Raw genomic sequence first — 17368 nt, forward strand, 5'->3', positions numbered from 1 at the left:
GCACCACCGCAGTGCATCCCCCTGAGTGACATTCATTCAGGAATTCCTCTACTGCCGTTAACTGAGGATCAGCAGTTTTTTTCATAAAGGGCCAGATAATAAATATTTTTGTAGTTACTCAGCTCTGCTGTTGTAGCTGGAAAGCAGCCATCGACAATATATAAACGAATGGGTGTGGCTGTATTCCAATCAAATTCTCTTACCCCTTGGTTTAAATTAATAGATAAAAAGCTCTCAGAGATCTCCTGAGTTTGTGTCTGCCAGGTGTAAGAATTTTGGAGGGGAAGTGGTGGAAGAATGAATTTTTAAAATTTCTTTAAAAAAGGACTAAATGCATAAAGCAAAAATAATAATGATGCATTGTATGATGTACATTATAGGCAGAAGTGAGCTTATGATGAAAATAATCCAAAGGATAGGCAGGCGAAAGGTAAATATACTGTTGACTTAGTGTGATCAGTTCTCAATATATACAAATATTGAATCAATATGTTGTACACCTGAAACTAATATAATGTGATGTTGCTGACGAAATGAAGAAAGTTGGGGCCCCAAAAAAGAGACGGACACCGGTGTCGACAGTGGAAGAAAAAAAGCCCCGTCTGGCACGGGCTGTTTATATTTATATCCCCCTAGACAAAGCCGGCAACTAGCCAAAGGCGGTGACTCATCATACATGCTTCTATGCAAGCACGCTCACGTGCTTACAATGCTGTGTTTGTTTCCCAGCCCTAGGCTGAATTCCAGGATCTGAGAACACTCCTGTTTGCAGGCAATGTTCTCCCCGGAAGGGCCATAAGAGGAATGGGCAGAACATCCTGTTTGCAAGCCAGCTCAGCCGCAACTCAGCTCCATGAAATGTCCTGTATGCAAGCACATTCATGTTCTTAGGCCAGATCTCCTTCAATGTTATATGTCTATTATATCAAAATTTTAAATAAACGAATCCAAGTGTATACTTTAAATATGTGCTGTGTTCTATATCAATACAGATGTTATTAAAAACATGGTATTATAGTTTTATATAAAGATAGATGTAATATATATGACAGCTGCAATATAGAAGATGGGGCTATAAATTGCAAGGTTCTTACACTTGACGAGTAAGAGCAGAGTTCAATATTAACTCTAAGTAGATTCTGAATAGTTAAGAATATATATTATAATACAGACCGTGACCACTAAAAATGATCACAAAGTATAGCAAAGAAGCAAATTAACATGGAATTTTAAATAAATACTTAATTAACCCAAGAAGACAAAATAGAGCAATATGGGAACAAAAGCCAGATGGAAAAGACAGAAAATAATAAAATGGGTGACCTTAATCTAACTGTATCAATGATTACATTAAATGTAAATGGGCTAAACACTCCAAATGAAAGAAAGACATTGTCACAAGGGACAGAAAAATAAGAGGGTTTGATAAACTAAGGGATGTCTTCAATCCTCAAGTTCTTTATGTTAAATCCTATGCCACATAGTTTTCTTATTTTAACAAATATTTTGAATGGCTGCATAGCACTCAAACTTACAGTTATAACAGATGTAATCATCTCCAGATGACTAGGTTTCTATACACTAGGTTGGACAACATATCTAAGGTCTTTTCTGTTCTTCATCTCTGATAACTTAAACAGCTTATGTTTTTATTCTCTTTTATGGCCATTAACAATCCTTCACTGAACATTTTTGCGGTTCCTGATTTAGAGAATACTCGATGTATGATGATGCAGAATTATACCAAGGTCATTCAATTTCAGCACATCCTAGTCAATAATAAAATATTCATTGTACTCATCATTCAGAAATTCCTTACCAAGAACCATGATCCATATATTACAATCACTAATTCATATTGCTATTCAATTCCAAAAACCTCACAGAGCATTGGATCTCAGCCTCCAGAGACCGTTCATTGCTGGGCTTTATCACATGTATCTAGAAAACTCATGTCTGTGAGAATGTCAGTCTTTCCCTGCTTGGCCAAATGGGATCTCCATCTCTCATGCAACTACAGTCCTGACATGGGAAGCTCAAGTCATTTCTTTATAGGACTTAATTTCTTCCTTCCTCCATTATAGCTCTTAATATTACTAAGTTGAGCACATAGGAGAGAATAATCTGGTCAGTGAATACGTAAACACTGGCTAGAAGAGACTGGGCTAGAAGAGATACGAGTATCTTCAATACGCAGTTTTTGACAACCAAAACCAGAAACACAAAAATCTAACAGGGAACAGGTTAATTAATTTGGTCCTGCTATGTGATGGCATGTACAGGATTATTAATCACGATGATACTGGTCCCAGTGTGAAGTACGCACTCATAACTGGGGAAAGGTATCCAGTTGAAACTTAAGACATAGATTCTGTTCTCAGATTTTCTAAATGTAACTGCTCTTGGAGTTCATGACATTTTAGTGTCTTGGGTTTTTCATCAGTAGAGGCAGGAGTATGAAGATCACTTCTTAAGCATGAATATCTTAGAGAAATATAATCTACATAAAAACTTAATAATATGTTGTAATCCTGTATAAATATGTTAGCTATTTTTATTGAAGAACATTGCATGTCCCCTAACTGGGTATTATAAAAGAAACAATTTGCCTTTTTAGGATAAAATTGTGCTTATCAGCCCTGCTCTGATAATGCTCACAAAAAAAAAGGGGGGGAATCAGGACTTTTACTTGAGATTGCATTTTTAATTTATAAATCAAGAGTTTCTAGAAATGAAGAAATTTCCCTCCCACCGAAATGGAGCAGAAACAAAGAGACATTTGTGAATCATAACCTGCTCAAAAAATCCGATGTGATCAAGCGTCTCATAAAGTGAGAACATTAGTAAGACTGACAGTGCCCTTAAGCAGCAACAAAAGGCATGTGGGTAAATAAAATGATTCCTTATTTTCTTCTATTTCATTTAGTATTTGGACATGTTTTTGGGAAGACAACTAAAAATCAGATATTATTGCTAAGTTTTGTTAAATTTTTCTTATATCAATAATTTAAAATCAATGATTTTATGAAAGAAAATCAACCATCCTCAATGTTGACTTTTGTGTGTAAAACAATTCTTTCCCCTCCCCAAGGTTCTTCTTTGGGGTATGGCAGGACTGAGGAGGAAGTCACGAGGCACCAGGCTTTTCTTGGGGCACAGAATGACTCCCTTACACGACACTCTCCAGGTCCACACCCGCCCTGCTCATACACATAAACAGATGGAAAAGACGACAGAGCCTGGACTACGGGTATAGGTTTACAGCACGTTCCTGGGGTCCGAGCTCTGGGAACCCCGAGGCTCTGAGACAGTAGCTGCCCCTCAGAGCTCCCAAGTAGAGAACTCCCCAGGCTTTCCCAAACTAACCTCGGTGCCCCCTGGCTGGAAATCTTCCTTTAGGGCTCAATGTCCTACTTCCCTCTTGCAGCCAAGCGGCTGTGAGGAGAGAAGAGGAGGAAGCGCCAGGCAGCCCAGAGCCACCAGACAGTGACGCCACAGAGCCACAGCCATCACACCTGCACAGGTAAAGGACATGCAACCAAATCCCCGTCACCCCAGCACAGCCACGCACCTGTCACAGCCTCGCAGCCACACCCACGGCACGGAGGCGCATCCCACCACTCACTCGCGTCTCTCACACACACCCCGCCACACGCTGCCCGTCTGTCCCCACAGACACACACCGTCCTCTGCCGTTCAGGCCCGAGAGTCCCGTGAGGACTGGTGTCCCTACTACGGGCCGCCACACTGTGAGCGCTTCCGCCGTCACCCCTCCTGGTTCACGTCGGGCTCTGAAGTGACTCGCTTCACAGGATTCCCGCATCCTGTGCTAATACATCCACAAATGAGCTCCACTCACCCTGCAAAGAGGGAGAAGCGCGCGAAAACGGAATGGAAGCCGAAGATCTGGCGTGACCGCTGCCCTCTGGGAAGTGTCGCTCCAACCTGAACATCCCTGGGCGCGGCGGCTTGTCAGAAAGGCCGCCGAAGCGCGGAAGTCCCGCGAGAACGGCAGCGCGAGAACCGCCCGGAGCCCGGCCCGAGCGCAGGTCTCTCCGCCAGGAGCGCGACGCGAGGGCGCGTGCGCGGGCACGGAGCCTGCGAGGAGGCCGCTGGTGCGCGTGCTCGGTCCAGAGGTGCCGCTGCGCCCAGGAGGACGAGCAGGGCAGCCCGGCGCCGCTCCGAGCGTCCGGCCTGTGCGCGCAGAGCCGCGGGGGAGGATCGGCGGGGCGGCCCCGGGGCGAGAGCGCACGGCGGGTGTGAGCTCTGAGGGCGGGGCCCCGGGCGAGTCCCCTCAGGCGGCTGCAGCCTGGGGACAGCATACGGGGCAAGCAACTCTTGATCCGTTTAAATGGTGTGTAGGAGTGAAGTAATACACATTTACTTAATTCTCTAGGCTAAGCTATAATAGTCAAAATGGAATGAATAATTAAATGTAAAAGCGATCTGGAGATACACCTGCATATGTTTTTGTAATATTAAGTTAGGGACAGATTTTCCAACCATAACTGAAGAGAGAAATGCTAAATAAATACTGAGATTTGACTTGATAATTATGTGTGAACATCCGAATCATCTAAATGACAATCAATCAATGAAATAAAAATTGATGCAAGACAAAAATTCAATAACTTGACTCATATAATGAACAGACAGATAATCTCAAGGCACTGTGTTTTTGTCGCTCAAAATAATGGTCACTAGTCTAAGAGGAGAGTAGCAATAACTATAGAAATATAAATTATATATGCAAATTATCAGCATTACATGATGATAGTTGAAAATACAAATTACCATTAGTAATAAACATTATCATCAAATACATCAGAATCAGAATTACTTGACCTTTTAGGAATTGATCCTGCTCTCCATAATGAGTAACTAAGAAAATATGGGTCATTTTTTTCCCTTAACTCTGTTTATGCTCCTGAATCTCCTGATGCATTTTATTGCTCCATCTTTTTCATAATTGTTTTTTGTAGCTTCTTTCTCTTCAGCTGAGACATCTCCTACATTCTCTTTACACTATTCCATAAATGATCCCAATTTCTTCCTAGGCATCATTGGTGAATTCCATGCTTTTGATGACAATGTAATGATAAATTATCGATGTGTTTTTTCTTCCAGTTTTGTCTATTCCTCAAGTGACTCTCCTGGATGTAGCAATAGGCCAGTAGCGATGCATGACATTTTGGTCAGGTCAGGCAGTGAGAAGGAAAGAAAATCTAAACTCTCTCTTTGAGATTTTCAATGCAAGATCTGAGTGGAAGCCGACAAATAATTTGGAAGTACCCAGATTAGTCAGTATGAGGATTTTATGCTCCCTCAAGAGTAATTGAGGTGGGGGGTCGGGATGGGGGGTGAAAGGGATGAAGAGGGTTGAATAACAAACTTCCAGCTATAAATAAATGTCTTGGGGATGTAACGCACTTGTTGACTCTATTTATATTTATATTAACTATAGTTAATAACGCTATATTGTATATTTGAAAGTGGCTGAGTAGATCTTAAAATTTCTCATCAGAAGAAAACAATATGTAATTATGTATAGTGGTGGATGTTAACTAGACTTATTGTGGTGACCATTTCACAATATACACAGATATTGAATCGCTATGTTGTACACCTGAAACTAATATAATGTGTCAATTATATCTTAATTATTGTTTTTAAAAAGAGTACTCGAGGTTGTTTTATCAGATGGACAAAAGAAGCTATTTCAAAGGGAAACAAGAAGACCTAATATTTAGAGTCTAATATTTAGACTCCGTGGGGTCCTTGAGAAATGACTCTGTGTCCTGGCCACACTACTGGACAGTGCACTTGAAATACCAAGTAAAGTAAAAGAAATAACTGATATCAGTGCCCCACAAACATTTTCACGTAGGATGATGTAGGAATCCCGGGTTCCCTCCTACCCTGTCCCCCACACACAAATCTTGACCAGGGACAGAATTACAGAAAAGAAAAGGCTGAGTAAATTTACACCACAGTCATCACCACACACCCACCAGAAGCCTCAAATTAAAATCTGGACAGTATTAAGTGTCAGCAAGAATGTGAAGATATGGGAATTACAGTGTGGGACTATCAATTGGTTTGTTGACTTTGAAGGAAAAAAAGACAATATCCCCAGTAAAACTGAAGATATGGTTACCCTATGATCCCTGCTTAATACCATAAGTAAATCCATGCGAATGGTAACCAGATATATATATATGTGTATATATATATATATACACACACACAGAAGAATCATCTCAGAAGCATCATTTGTAACTGCCAAAAGTGAACACAATCCAGACCTCCATCAACAATCGAAGGAATAAACAAAATGGTATATTAATAGGATTAACTTGCAACACTGAGTATGAATCTTAAATACTTAATATTGAATGAAAGAAATCAGATGCAACAGTATATATATATGTTACCCTAATTACACAAGGGAAAAAAAAACAGGCAAAAATCAGACTATGATTTTGGCATAGAAATAGACATGATAAGAGTATAAAGAAAGACAAGGGAGGGTTATTATGCTAATTTGGATATTCGATATCCTGGGGGCAAGTGGAGTCTAGCAACAGTAGGGGGCATGCAGGAGACCTACTGGTGGTAGTAGTACTCTATTTCTTGACCTGGGTTGATGTCACACAGTTGTTTATTTAATAACCATCTATATGTATCCATTTTTTTGTTAAGATTATGATAGTTTACAACCTTGTGAGATTTCAGTTGTACATTATTGTTGGTCATGTTGTGGGTACACCACTTCACCCTTTGTGGCCCTCTCCCCACCCCCCCTTTCCCCTGGTAACCAACGATCAGTTCTCCTTGTCTACTATGTATCCATTTTTGTGTTTGTATATTTCACCATGAAAATGAAATAGAAGAAAGGAAGGTGAAAAGAAAGAAATTTCTCTATTCATGAAGTTCTTAAAGTTATAATTTTGGTCAATCAGGTTCTTCTCCAAATTCAGATTCTAAAAAAGTGAAAGCACAAACACTGTTTTCAGGACAAGTGTAACTGTTCTTTGTAAATGTATTTCACGTCAATGACCAGCTCACACTGACCTCTGAGTCCGTAGGTTACAATCTGATTGCCTCAGTACTTAAAATAAGCTTAACTGGACATTTTCAAAGATTATTTTCACAGAGCTACAATTCACTCAGGCTCTTTTTTCTGTGGATCTCAAAACAGGAATCCTGCCTCAGCAAATCTAGTATTTATTTGTCAGTATGCTTTGGAGAAGAAAGAAGAAAATTCTTAATTTTGTCAACTTAATAATGGAAATTGAATGTGACTGTTGGGGGAGGCGAGCCTCCTTTCACAATTATGAAAGAACACAGGTTTATTAACCGTGGAGGATCCCAAAGTGAAACCTCTGGGTCTCTTCCTAGGTCTGAGTTGACTTGTGGTGTCTTCTTTTTGTCCTTTTCTTCATATTCTGATGATTCAGACCACTTAACCCTCCTTCATGCTGACAGATCACCATTGGAGCTGTGAGGTTCCTGTTACCCCAACCTGGTGGCATAGTCTCTCCAGTTCCCGCTTTCCTCATTGCCACTGGAACAATCCCCTAGGTTTCCTCAGTTTGAAGTTCTGCTTATTTCAAAATAGTTTCATTATCCCCGCTACTGCCAACATCTCGCCCTCTTGTTTCCAAGAACAATGTTTAATGAAAAGACCTCTTCTCAAACTAAAGATGAAATCCCATCATTCTACTTATTGTATGTAGGAAATCCACATCTACAGGACTCTTCAGAGAGGGACCCCTCTTGCCCTGGAGTAATCCTATTAAGCACCTTCATCTCACTGTTTCTAATTATAATAAGAAAGACAGAAGAAACTCAGTTTCTCCTATAATGAATTCATACAAGAATTTCTGCAAGTGACAAAACATTGGAGAGAATGACTTCAACATTCAACAGACTTATTTTGAAAGAAAGAATAGATCTGATTATTTCCTACAATGTGAACAGCCTTTGTGTGTCTCCTATGGTTTGACTGACTCCCAAAGTTGTCCTTTCTTTCCCTCCAATACCAGAAGTTGGAAGGAAACCTCTCCCAGCTACTGTAACGTATAAGCATGTAACTCATTGGCTAAACACTGTAATCGTGGAGGATATTAAAACTTGGCAAAGTGGAGAAGATTGTTCTGTGCCATGCATCATGAGGTCATGATCATCAACGAAGACTGTCAGAGCCCTCAGTGGCCAGATGGCCCGCGTGCATCAACTGGCGTGGTGTCACTGAGTTGGAGATCTCTCCTTGTGTTCCAGGAGTAAACACATGGAAGATGTCATAGACATACAGAAGGGAATGCTGTGTGAGGTCGTAGCGAGGACTCTCCTCTTCAGACCAGGGCAGGGAACCCAGCACACCAGAGGGATATGGCACCTGCATAACTGCTTCAGTGTTTTTGTTATTATTGTTGTTTTTTATCAAAATAAAGCACTGTTTGCTTTGATTCTCATTCAGAATTTTCTTGAAGATACATTCCATCCTTTGAATTATAGAAAATTCCTGTATTTCAATGAGGCAAGGACATATTCACAGGAAAATGGAGTTCCCTTATACGTATGAACCTTCTTGTGTCCATTAAGGAGACATGGCAAGACAAAGTTTTCCTCAGCACACTCCACAGACATCCACTGTTAACTCTTCCCTCTTCCAATGTCCTATTTCAACATGTCAGTTCTGACACTCCAAAAGTAAGTAATAGTTCTTCTAAGTGATCTAGGGTTAACAGAAAAATTTCTCTGCTCAGGACGTTATCCCTATAGTGGAAGCCTAGGCTGAGAGACCCTGAAATCCAGCTTAATAAAGTTTCTCTCTGTTGTCATTCATTCTGCTGCAGTAGAGATTTTTAAAAAGTTCTGGAACCTACCCAATATCCCCTTTTGGTCTTGGGTCATTTTTTCCAAATCCAGCAGTCCCTGTGGCACTGGAGTCTCAGGGAAGGAGTAATTAAATCAGCTAGCTCAACATGATATTCGTGATCAAGTTGTTTAACACAGCCTGATCATATGTACCCCTCCCAGAAAAGAGAGACAAAGGATGCAGTGATCTGTGAACATCTTTGGGGAGGCCAATGGCTCCATCACTTGATGTTGGATCTTTCTTTTGTAAAAGGGGTAAAAAAGAAAATAAAATTCATATAAAATAAAAGAAGATCCAGGGACCAGCTCCATGGCCGAATGGTTAAGTTCGTGCACTCCGCTGTGGCGGCCCAGGGTTCGGATCCTGGGCGCGGACATGACACTGCTCGTCAGGCCACATTGAGGCGGTGTCCCACATCCCACAACTAGAAGGACGTGCAACTAAGATATACAACTATACAGGGGGGGTTTGGGGAGATAAAAGCAGAAAAAAAAAAGATTGGCAACAGTTGTTAGCCCAGGTGCCAATCCTCGGGAAAAATAAAAAAATAAAGAAAAGAAGATCGGGCTTCTCTTTGGCTTTAGGCAGAGTTCTTAAAATCTGTATAGGAAGGAAACTCAGAATTCCTGTCCTACAATGCCTACCTTTGTGATTGCATTCCAAGGCTCCCTTTCCAAAATTATTGTTTAAAGAAATACTAATCCCTTATGGTAACGCTGTTGAGGTAAGAAACTTTATGTAGTGCTGGTGGAAATATAAATTAGGAGCAATTAAAATTTTTCTCAGTTCATGCTCTCTTATACGTCTAGCGTAAGAAAATAAAAAATATACAGAATGTTTTAGTATGATTAATACCAGCATCATTTATAATCGCATATTATGGAAAACAACTAAATTTCCCAAAGATTGAGATGGTTAAGTAAGTAATGAAACACGCTCAATATAATTTTGTAGCTGTTAAAATGTTTAAATGTTTATTTTTTTGTATGGGGAAATTATTTTGTTATGATACTGATAGCTGAAACTGGGTTATAATTGTATATTAAGTTTAATACTTTAAAATGCACACACACACGCAAAATTCTATAGCACACAAACAAATTTTCACATTTCTTTTTATTGTACAAGCATCTTATGGCCATTTGTCTCTCCTTTCCTGGCTTGTGTGATTTCCACATTTCCTCAGATAATATTATTAATTCTTATAATAGAATTATTAAAGAACAGCTATTTCATGTCACTTCCTTCTCTGTTCCTCTTTGAGGTTCCTGGACCCAGGACCCTGGACCAGCTGGCTGTCCTACAATGCAACTCAATTCACCCAAATTCTGACACTGTTTACCTGGAGACAGCATCAGATTCCACAGGTTGAGGGTTCAGTCCTACCAGACTGTTCCCCCCCAACCTCAGATTCCAATCCCAAGCCCCGGTTGTCACTTACACTTCTGACCGACAGGCTATAGATCAGACGTTCCCACAACCTCCTCCTTGGGTTCAATTTAATTTGCTACAGCAGCTCAAAGAACTCAGAGATATGTTTTACTTTTAAGATTACCAGTTTATCATAGAAGAATATAACTCTGAAACAACGAAATGGAAGAGATGCCTAGGGCAAGGCATGGGGAACAGGCACAGATCCATGCACTCTCCAGGCGTGCTACTCTCCCAGCACCTCCACGTGTTCACCCAGAAACTCCCCAGACGCTGTACTGTTGGGGTTTTCTGGAGGCTTTCTCTCGTGGGCATGATCAATTATTAACTCCGTTTCTAGCCCCTCTCCCTCTCTGGAGGATGAAGGATGGGGCTCAAAATTCCAAACTTCTAGTCAAGACTTGGTCTTTCTGGTAACCCGCTCCCATCCTGGAGTCATCCGGGGGCCCACCAGAGTCACCTGTTGGGACAAAAGATGCTCCTACTGCTCTCACCACTTAGGTTTTTACAAGGGTTTGAGGAGCTCTGTGTCAGGAACCAGGGGAAGACATCAATATATATATTTCTTATTATTTCACAGTTCCCAACTCATGTTTACTCCTATTCCATGAGCTTTCAGTGTCCACAAAATGTAACTTTTTTTAAACAGTTAAACTCTTTATAGAGGTACTGGATCATGTTCTCAGCCTAGTTTTTATCCATTGTCAGAGATTGAAATACCCTAAGTGATCTTAGAAATATGTGTGTGAATGAGATTTTATTTTGCTGAACCTACAAAAAGAATAATATTGCAGTCTTCTCCTGTTTGTAGTACAGATGTGGCTAAAGTGACAAGTGTGGAATCCTCGCTGAGCCTTGACACAGAGGGAAAATGTCTCTTTGAATGATATTTGAGGTGAGGAGAAAGTAGAGCATTAGCGCAAGAAGAATGGAGAATCAGAGTAGGAACTGTGGGCTGGGGAAACAGACACTCACATTGCTGTGAAAACGCAAAATGGTACAGTCACCGTGAGAAATTTTTCAAGTGAAAAGACACTCAAGTGAAAATTCATCACAAGTGAAAATGCACACAGAAAATACACTTTTGAAAATTTAACTTACGTGTAAGCCTACATAGATGCAAACTGTAGTTTATGCAGGTTTAATAATTGGAGCGCTGCTTGTAAGAATACAGGGAAATCCTTAACGCGTGTTACTAGAAGACGGGTTATTTAGCCTAGGGTGCAGCCACACATACTGTGACCTAACTTGAAGCTGTGGGAAATGACGACACGTCTAATGTACTGATTTGGAACCACATGTGTGTGAAGAAATAGATAAATACTTAGAAATGCATATATGTATTTGAGATTGCATATTAACATAGTATAGACCTATATATTTATATACGCATATAGGTAGGTGTGTGTATTTTCAGCATCTGCCTATTTGTATATGAAAGTAACTTCTCTGCAAGGATACACACCAAAATTAAAGCTCTGTTCTCTCTGAAGTGAACTACTGTGTGTCTGAGCACTTGGAAGGAAAGTTTGCCTTTTGAACGGTTGTGCTATGTATGCAATACATACTTAAATATATAATAATGCTGATAACTAAAATGTGGGCCTCCTTTGAGGAGAACTTTACATTTCCCATTTGCTCCAGTTCCTCATGAATCTAACTACTGTAGTGGAGCAGAATTTGCTACCCCAAAATGTGTCTCTTTGGCTTGATCAATTTTAAGAGCCAAAGACTTTGACCTTCCCCATAACTGCCTAAAAGAATTCTAGATGGAAGGCCTGTTCCAGGAGGGAACTCTTACCATGGAAACTACAGTGTGATATGAACGAGGTGTGACAGACAGCGAGGAACCTAGAAAGGCCCGGTGGATCACAGTCCTCTCTGTATCCAAAGTCTCTGCCAGGTACGGCAAACAATTATTTACCAAACATTTGCTTTTCCATCTCCACATGAATTGCCCCTGGAAGTCCCAAACCCCCACCGCCAACATCCCCTATGTCTTCAGCTTGAGTTGGTAATTAAGGTGGTGGCTTCAGCCATTTTGGTGAGTTACTCAGTTTTCCTAGGTTTCTCCCATGCATACATGTTATTAAACTTTGTTTTCTTTTTCTCCTTTTTTCTGTCTTATGTCAATTTAACTCTTAGAACAACCAGAAGAACCAAGAAGATTAGAGGGAAAATTCTTCCCCCCATCCTATGTAGGGATTCAGCTTCTAATAGCCCCTTCTTTCCGGATTTTGAGCCTCTGGCTGCAGTTTATCCATGTCTGCATATGCCTGAGGGGCATAGCATTTGTAGTCAGATACTCATGAACAGGCATTACAGATTACGGACGCTTCCCCGTCTGCGGCCTCTGGGAGCAGTCAAGCCCACCCAGGCTTAATACAGCAGAGAAGGGTGCAAACATGTGCTGTATCGACAGTCAGTATCTGGAGACAGTAATGTGAAATGGAAAAAACGTTGTGAGCTAATAGGAAATATAGATAGGTCTCTGCCCACAGTTCCTGACAGCGCTCCTGGAACACTGGTAAATTCCTAAGTGCCAAGAGCAATAGAAGCTTCTTTTGTTCTAACTAGGCAACTCTGGGTGGGCTCCTGTGTGGCTTTTGGATGCAGGCTGGACACCAGAAAGACCAGGCTGTGATTAGAAGCTTGGGATTTCCATCCCCCCTTTCTCCTCCAACTTCTCCAGAGAGAGAGGAGGGGCTGGAAGTGGAGTTAATAATCGGTCATGCTTATGTGAGGGAGCCTCCATGAAATCCCAATACTATGGGCTTTGGGGTGCCTCCAGGTTGGTGAACGCATCTGCCTACAGTGGGGGTGATCCATCCCGACTCCACAGGGACAAATGCTCTCATGTTCGGGACCCTCCCCAACCTCACCCTGTGTGTCTCTTCATTAGGCTGTTCATCTGTATCATTCATCATATCCTTCAATAAACTGGTAAACATATATAAATGTTTCCCTGAGTTCTGTGAACTGCTCTAGAAAATTAATAGAACCTGAGGAGGAAGTTGTGGTAACCTCTGATTTGTAGCTAAATTGGACAGAAAATGTGGGTAACCTGGGGACCTACCACTTGCCATTGGCATCTGAAGTGGGGGCAGTGTCATGGGACTGAGCCCTCAACCAGTGGGATCTGACGCTATCTCCAGCTACAGAGTGTCAGAGTTAGGTTAAACTGTAGAACGCCCAGCTGGTGTCCACGGAATTGCTTGGTGTGGGGAAAACCCACACAGATTTGGTGAAGTGAGGTGTTCCGTGTGAAAATTAAGATGAGACACTGCGTAAAGGAGAACTGTAAGGTTTTCTCCTAACACGAAGGCATTGCTTTTTGTTTTCTCTTCAAAGAACTCCTGCAATCAATGATCTTGAGAAAGCACTTGCATTTACTCTTCTCTTTTCTACAAGAAGTCATTAGAGGTTAAAAGGTCAGCTCTGAAGGAAGCTTGTCTGACCTGGTAACATGGCTTCAGCACTTAGTAAACGTGATAACTTCGTAGATGTTATGTAGTCTCTTCTGACCTCAGAATCTTCAGCACTAAAATAGAAATATAATAGTAAGCGCCTCCAGTGTTGCAAGTGAACTGAACATTAGAGAGGGGATACTGCGCATGCTACATACACAAATATAAAAATGATTAGATTATGAACCCAATGTAGCCAAGAATACGGAAACTTCTCAGGAATGAAGTGTCCTCCAAGAGATAAAACAGATGTAGCTCCACTCAGGGCTCTCTCTGGTGGCAAATGCAAAATGAAAATGCGTAATGGGAGAGGCATTGGCTGCCACTGACACTGCCGGGAGAGGCAATCCAGCGCCTGTGGTCTGTGGACCCTCACTGGGCCACTTAGGAAGGAGTCTTGGGTGGGGAACACTTCCTCACCAAGAGGTAAGGAGTCTGCACAGCCTGTGCTGGACTTGTCACCTCTTGTGGGACTATCTTTTCCCATTCCAGACTCAATGTGTTCTCCTTCGTTCTGCTTAAGCTTGGGCGTCACATGGCAGCTGGCCAACTCCACTGCTATACTTGTCCCTTGCAGAGGGGGTCAGGTTCTTTCTTCTACAGCATGAGAGGGGTGTGTGCAGGCCAGCTGCCCTGCCTCAGCTGCCAGGAGGAACCCGCTGGCCATGGGGGACCAATGCCTACCACTGAAGCTGATCTTGCTCTGTCTCCTCTATGTGAGTAAAGCATTGTTCCACCCAGTGCTTGGCTGCGTTGTGTTTTCCTTGGAGACTCCAATACTAAGACGCAGTGGCAGAAGTGTTTGGGTTTCTGCCTGTGGTGATAGGCAACACATGCCGCTTGCATGGCAGACACCATCCACTCAAGATAGACTCTCATCATCTCTGACACCGTCATCACCTGCTGTACAGCAACCTGTTTATACATAGGGCTTACGGCATCTTTCAGTGAAAACATATATAAAAACTCAAGCCTCAATAAGATATATGTGTGCACAACCAGATACTATGGAGTTTTCACTCAAAACTCAATGTTAGGTAGACCACAATTTATCTGACAGAGGGCATAGTCAGTGCCTAGTCAGCCCTGAAGATCATCTCTGCCTCCACCTTCCTGTCATCCCAGCCATCTCTTTTCCTGCAGTCCATTCTGTTTCTGCCCTTTCATACACAGATGGCAAATGAGCACACAGAAAGATGCTCAACATCCTTGCCATCAGGGAAATGCAAATTAGAAATAACAATCAGATGCAAGTACAGGCCTATTAGAACGGCCAAAACCCAGAACACTAACAACTGCAAATGCTGAGGTGGACATGGAGCAACAGGAAACTTCATCCATCGCTGTTGGGAATGCAAGACAGTGCGGCCACTTTGGAGGAGAGTTTGGAAGTGTCTTACAAAGCTAGACATTCTTGCCCTAAGATCCAGCAATTTCACTCCTTGGTACATACTTGAATGAATTGAAAACATATATCCACACAAAACCTACAGTTGAATGTTTATGTCAGCTTTATTCATTATTGGAAAAGATGGCAACTAAACAAGATGCCCTCCAAGAGGTAAATGGATAAACAAACTGTTGTCTATTCAAACAATGGAATATTATTCAGCAATAGAAAAGAAATGAATTATCAAGCCAAGAAAAAAACATGGAGGAATCTTAAATGCACATTTCTTAGTAAAAGAAGCCAATTGGAAAAGGCTGCACACTGTATGATTCCAATTATGTGCCATTTTGGAGAAGGCAAAACCAAGGAGATGGTAAAAACTTCAGTCGTTACTGGGACTTGGGCAGAGGGAGGGAGGAATGAATAGGAGGAGCACAGAGGAATTTTAGAGCAGAGAAATTATGGTGTATGATACTGTAACAGTGGATAGATGTCCTTATACATTCTTCAAAGCCCATTAAAGATAAAACACACAGAGTGAACCCTAATATAAGTTGTTTACTTTATATTGTATCAGTCACCAAATATAACCAATGTATCTCACAAATGCAAGATATTGATGACAAGGGAAAGTGTGTGTGAACTGGGGTATGAGGGAGAATATTGGAACTTGTGCTGTCTGCTGTATATATATATATATATATATACATATATATATATATATATATATATATTTTGCTGGGGAAGATTGGCCCTGGGCTAACATGTATTGCTAATCTTCCTCTTTTTGCTTGAGGAAGACTGCTGCTGAGCTAACATCTGTGCCAATCTTCCTATATTTTGTATGTGGCACACCAGCACAGCATGGCTTCATCAGTGGTACATAGGTCTGCACCCGGGATCAACCCTGGGACACCCGGGCCACCAAACTGGAACATACAAACTTAACCACTATGCCACTGAGCCAGCCCCATGCTGAATTTTTCTGTAAACTTAAAATTATTCTAAAAAGTAAAGTCTATTAATAAGAAAATTAAATCCTAGAACAGGGAGTTATTTGTGTACTGATGGCTTTCTCCTTGCTAGAACCTAAGTTTGGTTTGGGTGTTTCCCATCTCATGGACTCAGGAAACATGACCTTTTCTTCTTACCTGAGAACAGTGGGGAAGGAATTGAATGCAATCCTGTCACTGCTCAAAGTGTAGCTTAGTGATGGGCTGGATTGCAACACTGACCCAGAAAGTTCCCTTGGGGCTTCTGGAAGGAAAGCCCTGTCTAGTGAAAAGGGGTATGACAGGGCATATTTTCTCTCACTGTCTTTGGACATTTGGGGCCAAGAATAGAATAGTCTTGTGACAATGGACAGAACACTCTCACTATGAGAGAAAATGAAAATCTACCACTCCTGGAGTAGTCATGAGGTTGTTGATAGAGCCCTTTCATCCTTGAGCCACAGGGGCTCTTGACATTCTGTTGTGGGAGCTAATGAACTCTGTATTGTTTTCTTAAATTAAGGTAAAATTCACGTCACGTAAAATTCACTGTGAAAAGGTGAATGACCCACAATTCAGTGGGGTTTAGGACATTCCCAGTGCTGTGCAATCATCACTGCTATCTGGACCACAAGATTTCATCATCCTAAAGGAAACCCCATACAAATTAAGCAGTCGCTCCCCATTCCACCCTACGCCCAGCCTCTGGCAACCAGGAAGGGACATTCTATCTATTGATCTGCCTTTTCTGGGCTTTTCGTATCTATAGAAACATAAAGATTTCTCCTTTTGTGTCTGCCTTCTTTCACTAGCATAATGTTTTTAAAGATTATACACACATCAGCAGTTCACTTCTTTCCATGGCTGATTCATATCCCATTGCATGGATGTCCCCATTTTTGTTTCTCCCTTCATCAGTTGATGGACCTTGCACCTTGGACTATTACGCACAGGGCTGATGTGAATATTCCTAGACAAATTGTTGGTTGTATACCTGTGTTCGATTTTAGGGGGTAAATATCTAGGAGTGGAAGGGTCAGGTCATATGGTTATTCTATGTTTAAATATTTTAAACAAACTTCAAATTCAGGTTGAAATTTGCTCCACAAAATTGAGTTTCAGCACCAAAAGTAACAGCCATATTTTCTTTACTATTGGTAGAAAAACCCAAAAACAATTGCTTTGGTAGGTTTTCCAGGTTTTG

At 41.4% G+C, this 17368-nt stretch overlaps 1 protein-coding gene across 3 annotated transcripts in view; it reads left to right on the plus strand.

Annotated features, from left to right (window-relative positions):
* LOC139044374 (serine/threonine-protein phosphatase 2A regulatory subunit B'' subunit beta-like) overlaps positions 1-1904 on the plus strand; it is an 87743-nt gene extending 85839 nt beyond the window's left edge. Inside the window, exon 5 of one of the 3 annotated variants that reach the window (XR_011501314.1) lies at positions 736-1904. Coding sequence is in view for 1 of the 3 variants with exons in the window: in XM_070503846.1 (XP_070359947.1) it covers positions 736-891 (156 nt within the window). In the remaining 2 variants the exon portion in view is untranslated. The remainder of the gene's footprint in view (positions 1-735) is intronic. The other 2 variants (XM_070503855.1, XM_070503846.1) reach the window with 2 other exon arrangements.
* The last annotated feature ends 15464 nt before the right edge of the window (positions 1905-17368 follow it).

This window comes from Equus asinus, unplaced genomic scaffold (genome assembly GCF_041296235.1).
Source record: "Equus asinus isolate D_3611 breed Donkey unplaced genomic scaffold, EquAss-T2T_v2 contig_803, whole genome shotgun sequence".
Taxonomy (NCBI): domain Eukaryota; kingdom Metazoa; phylum Chordata; class Mammalia; order Perissodactyla; family Equidae; genus Equus; species Equus asinus.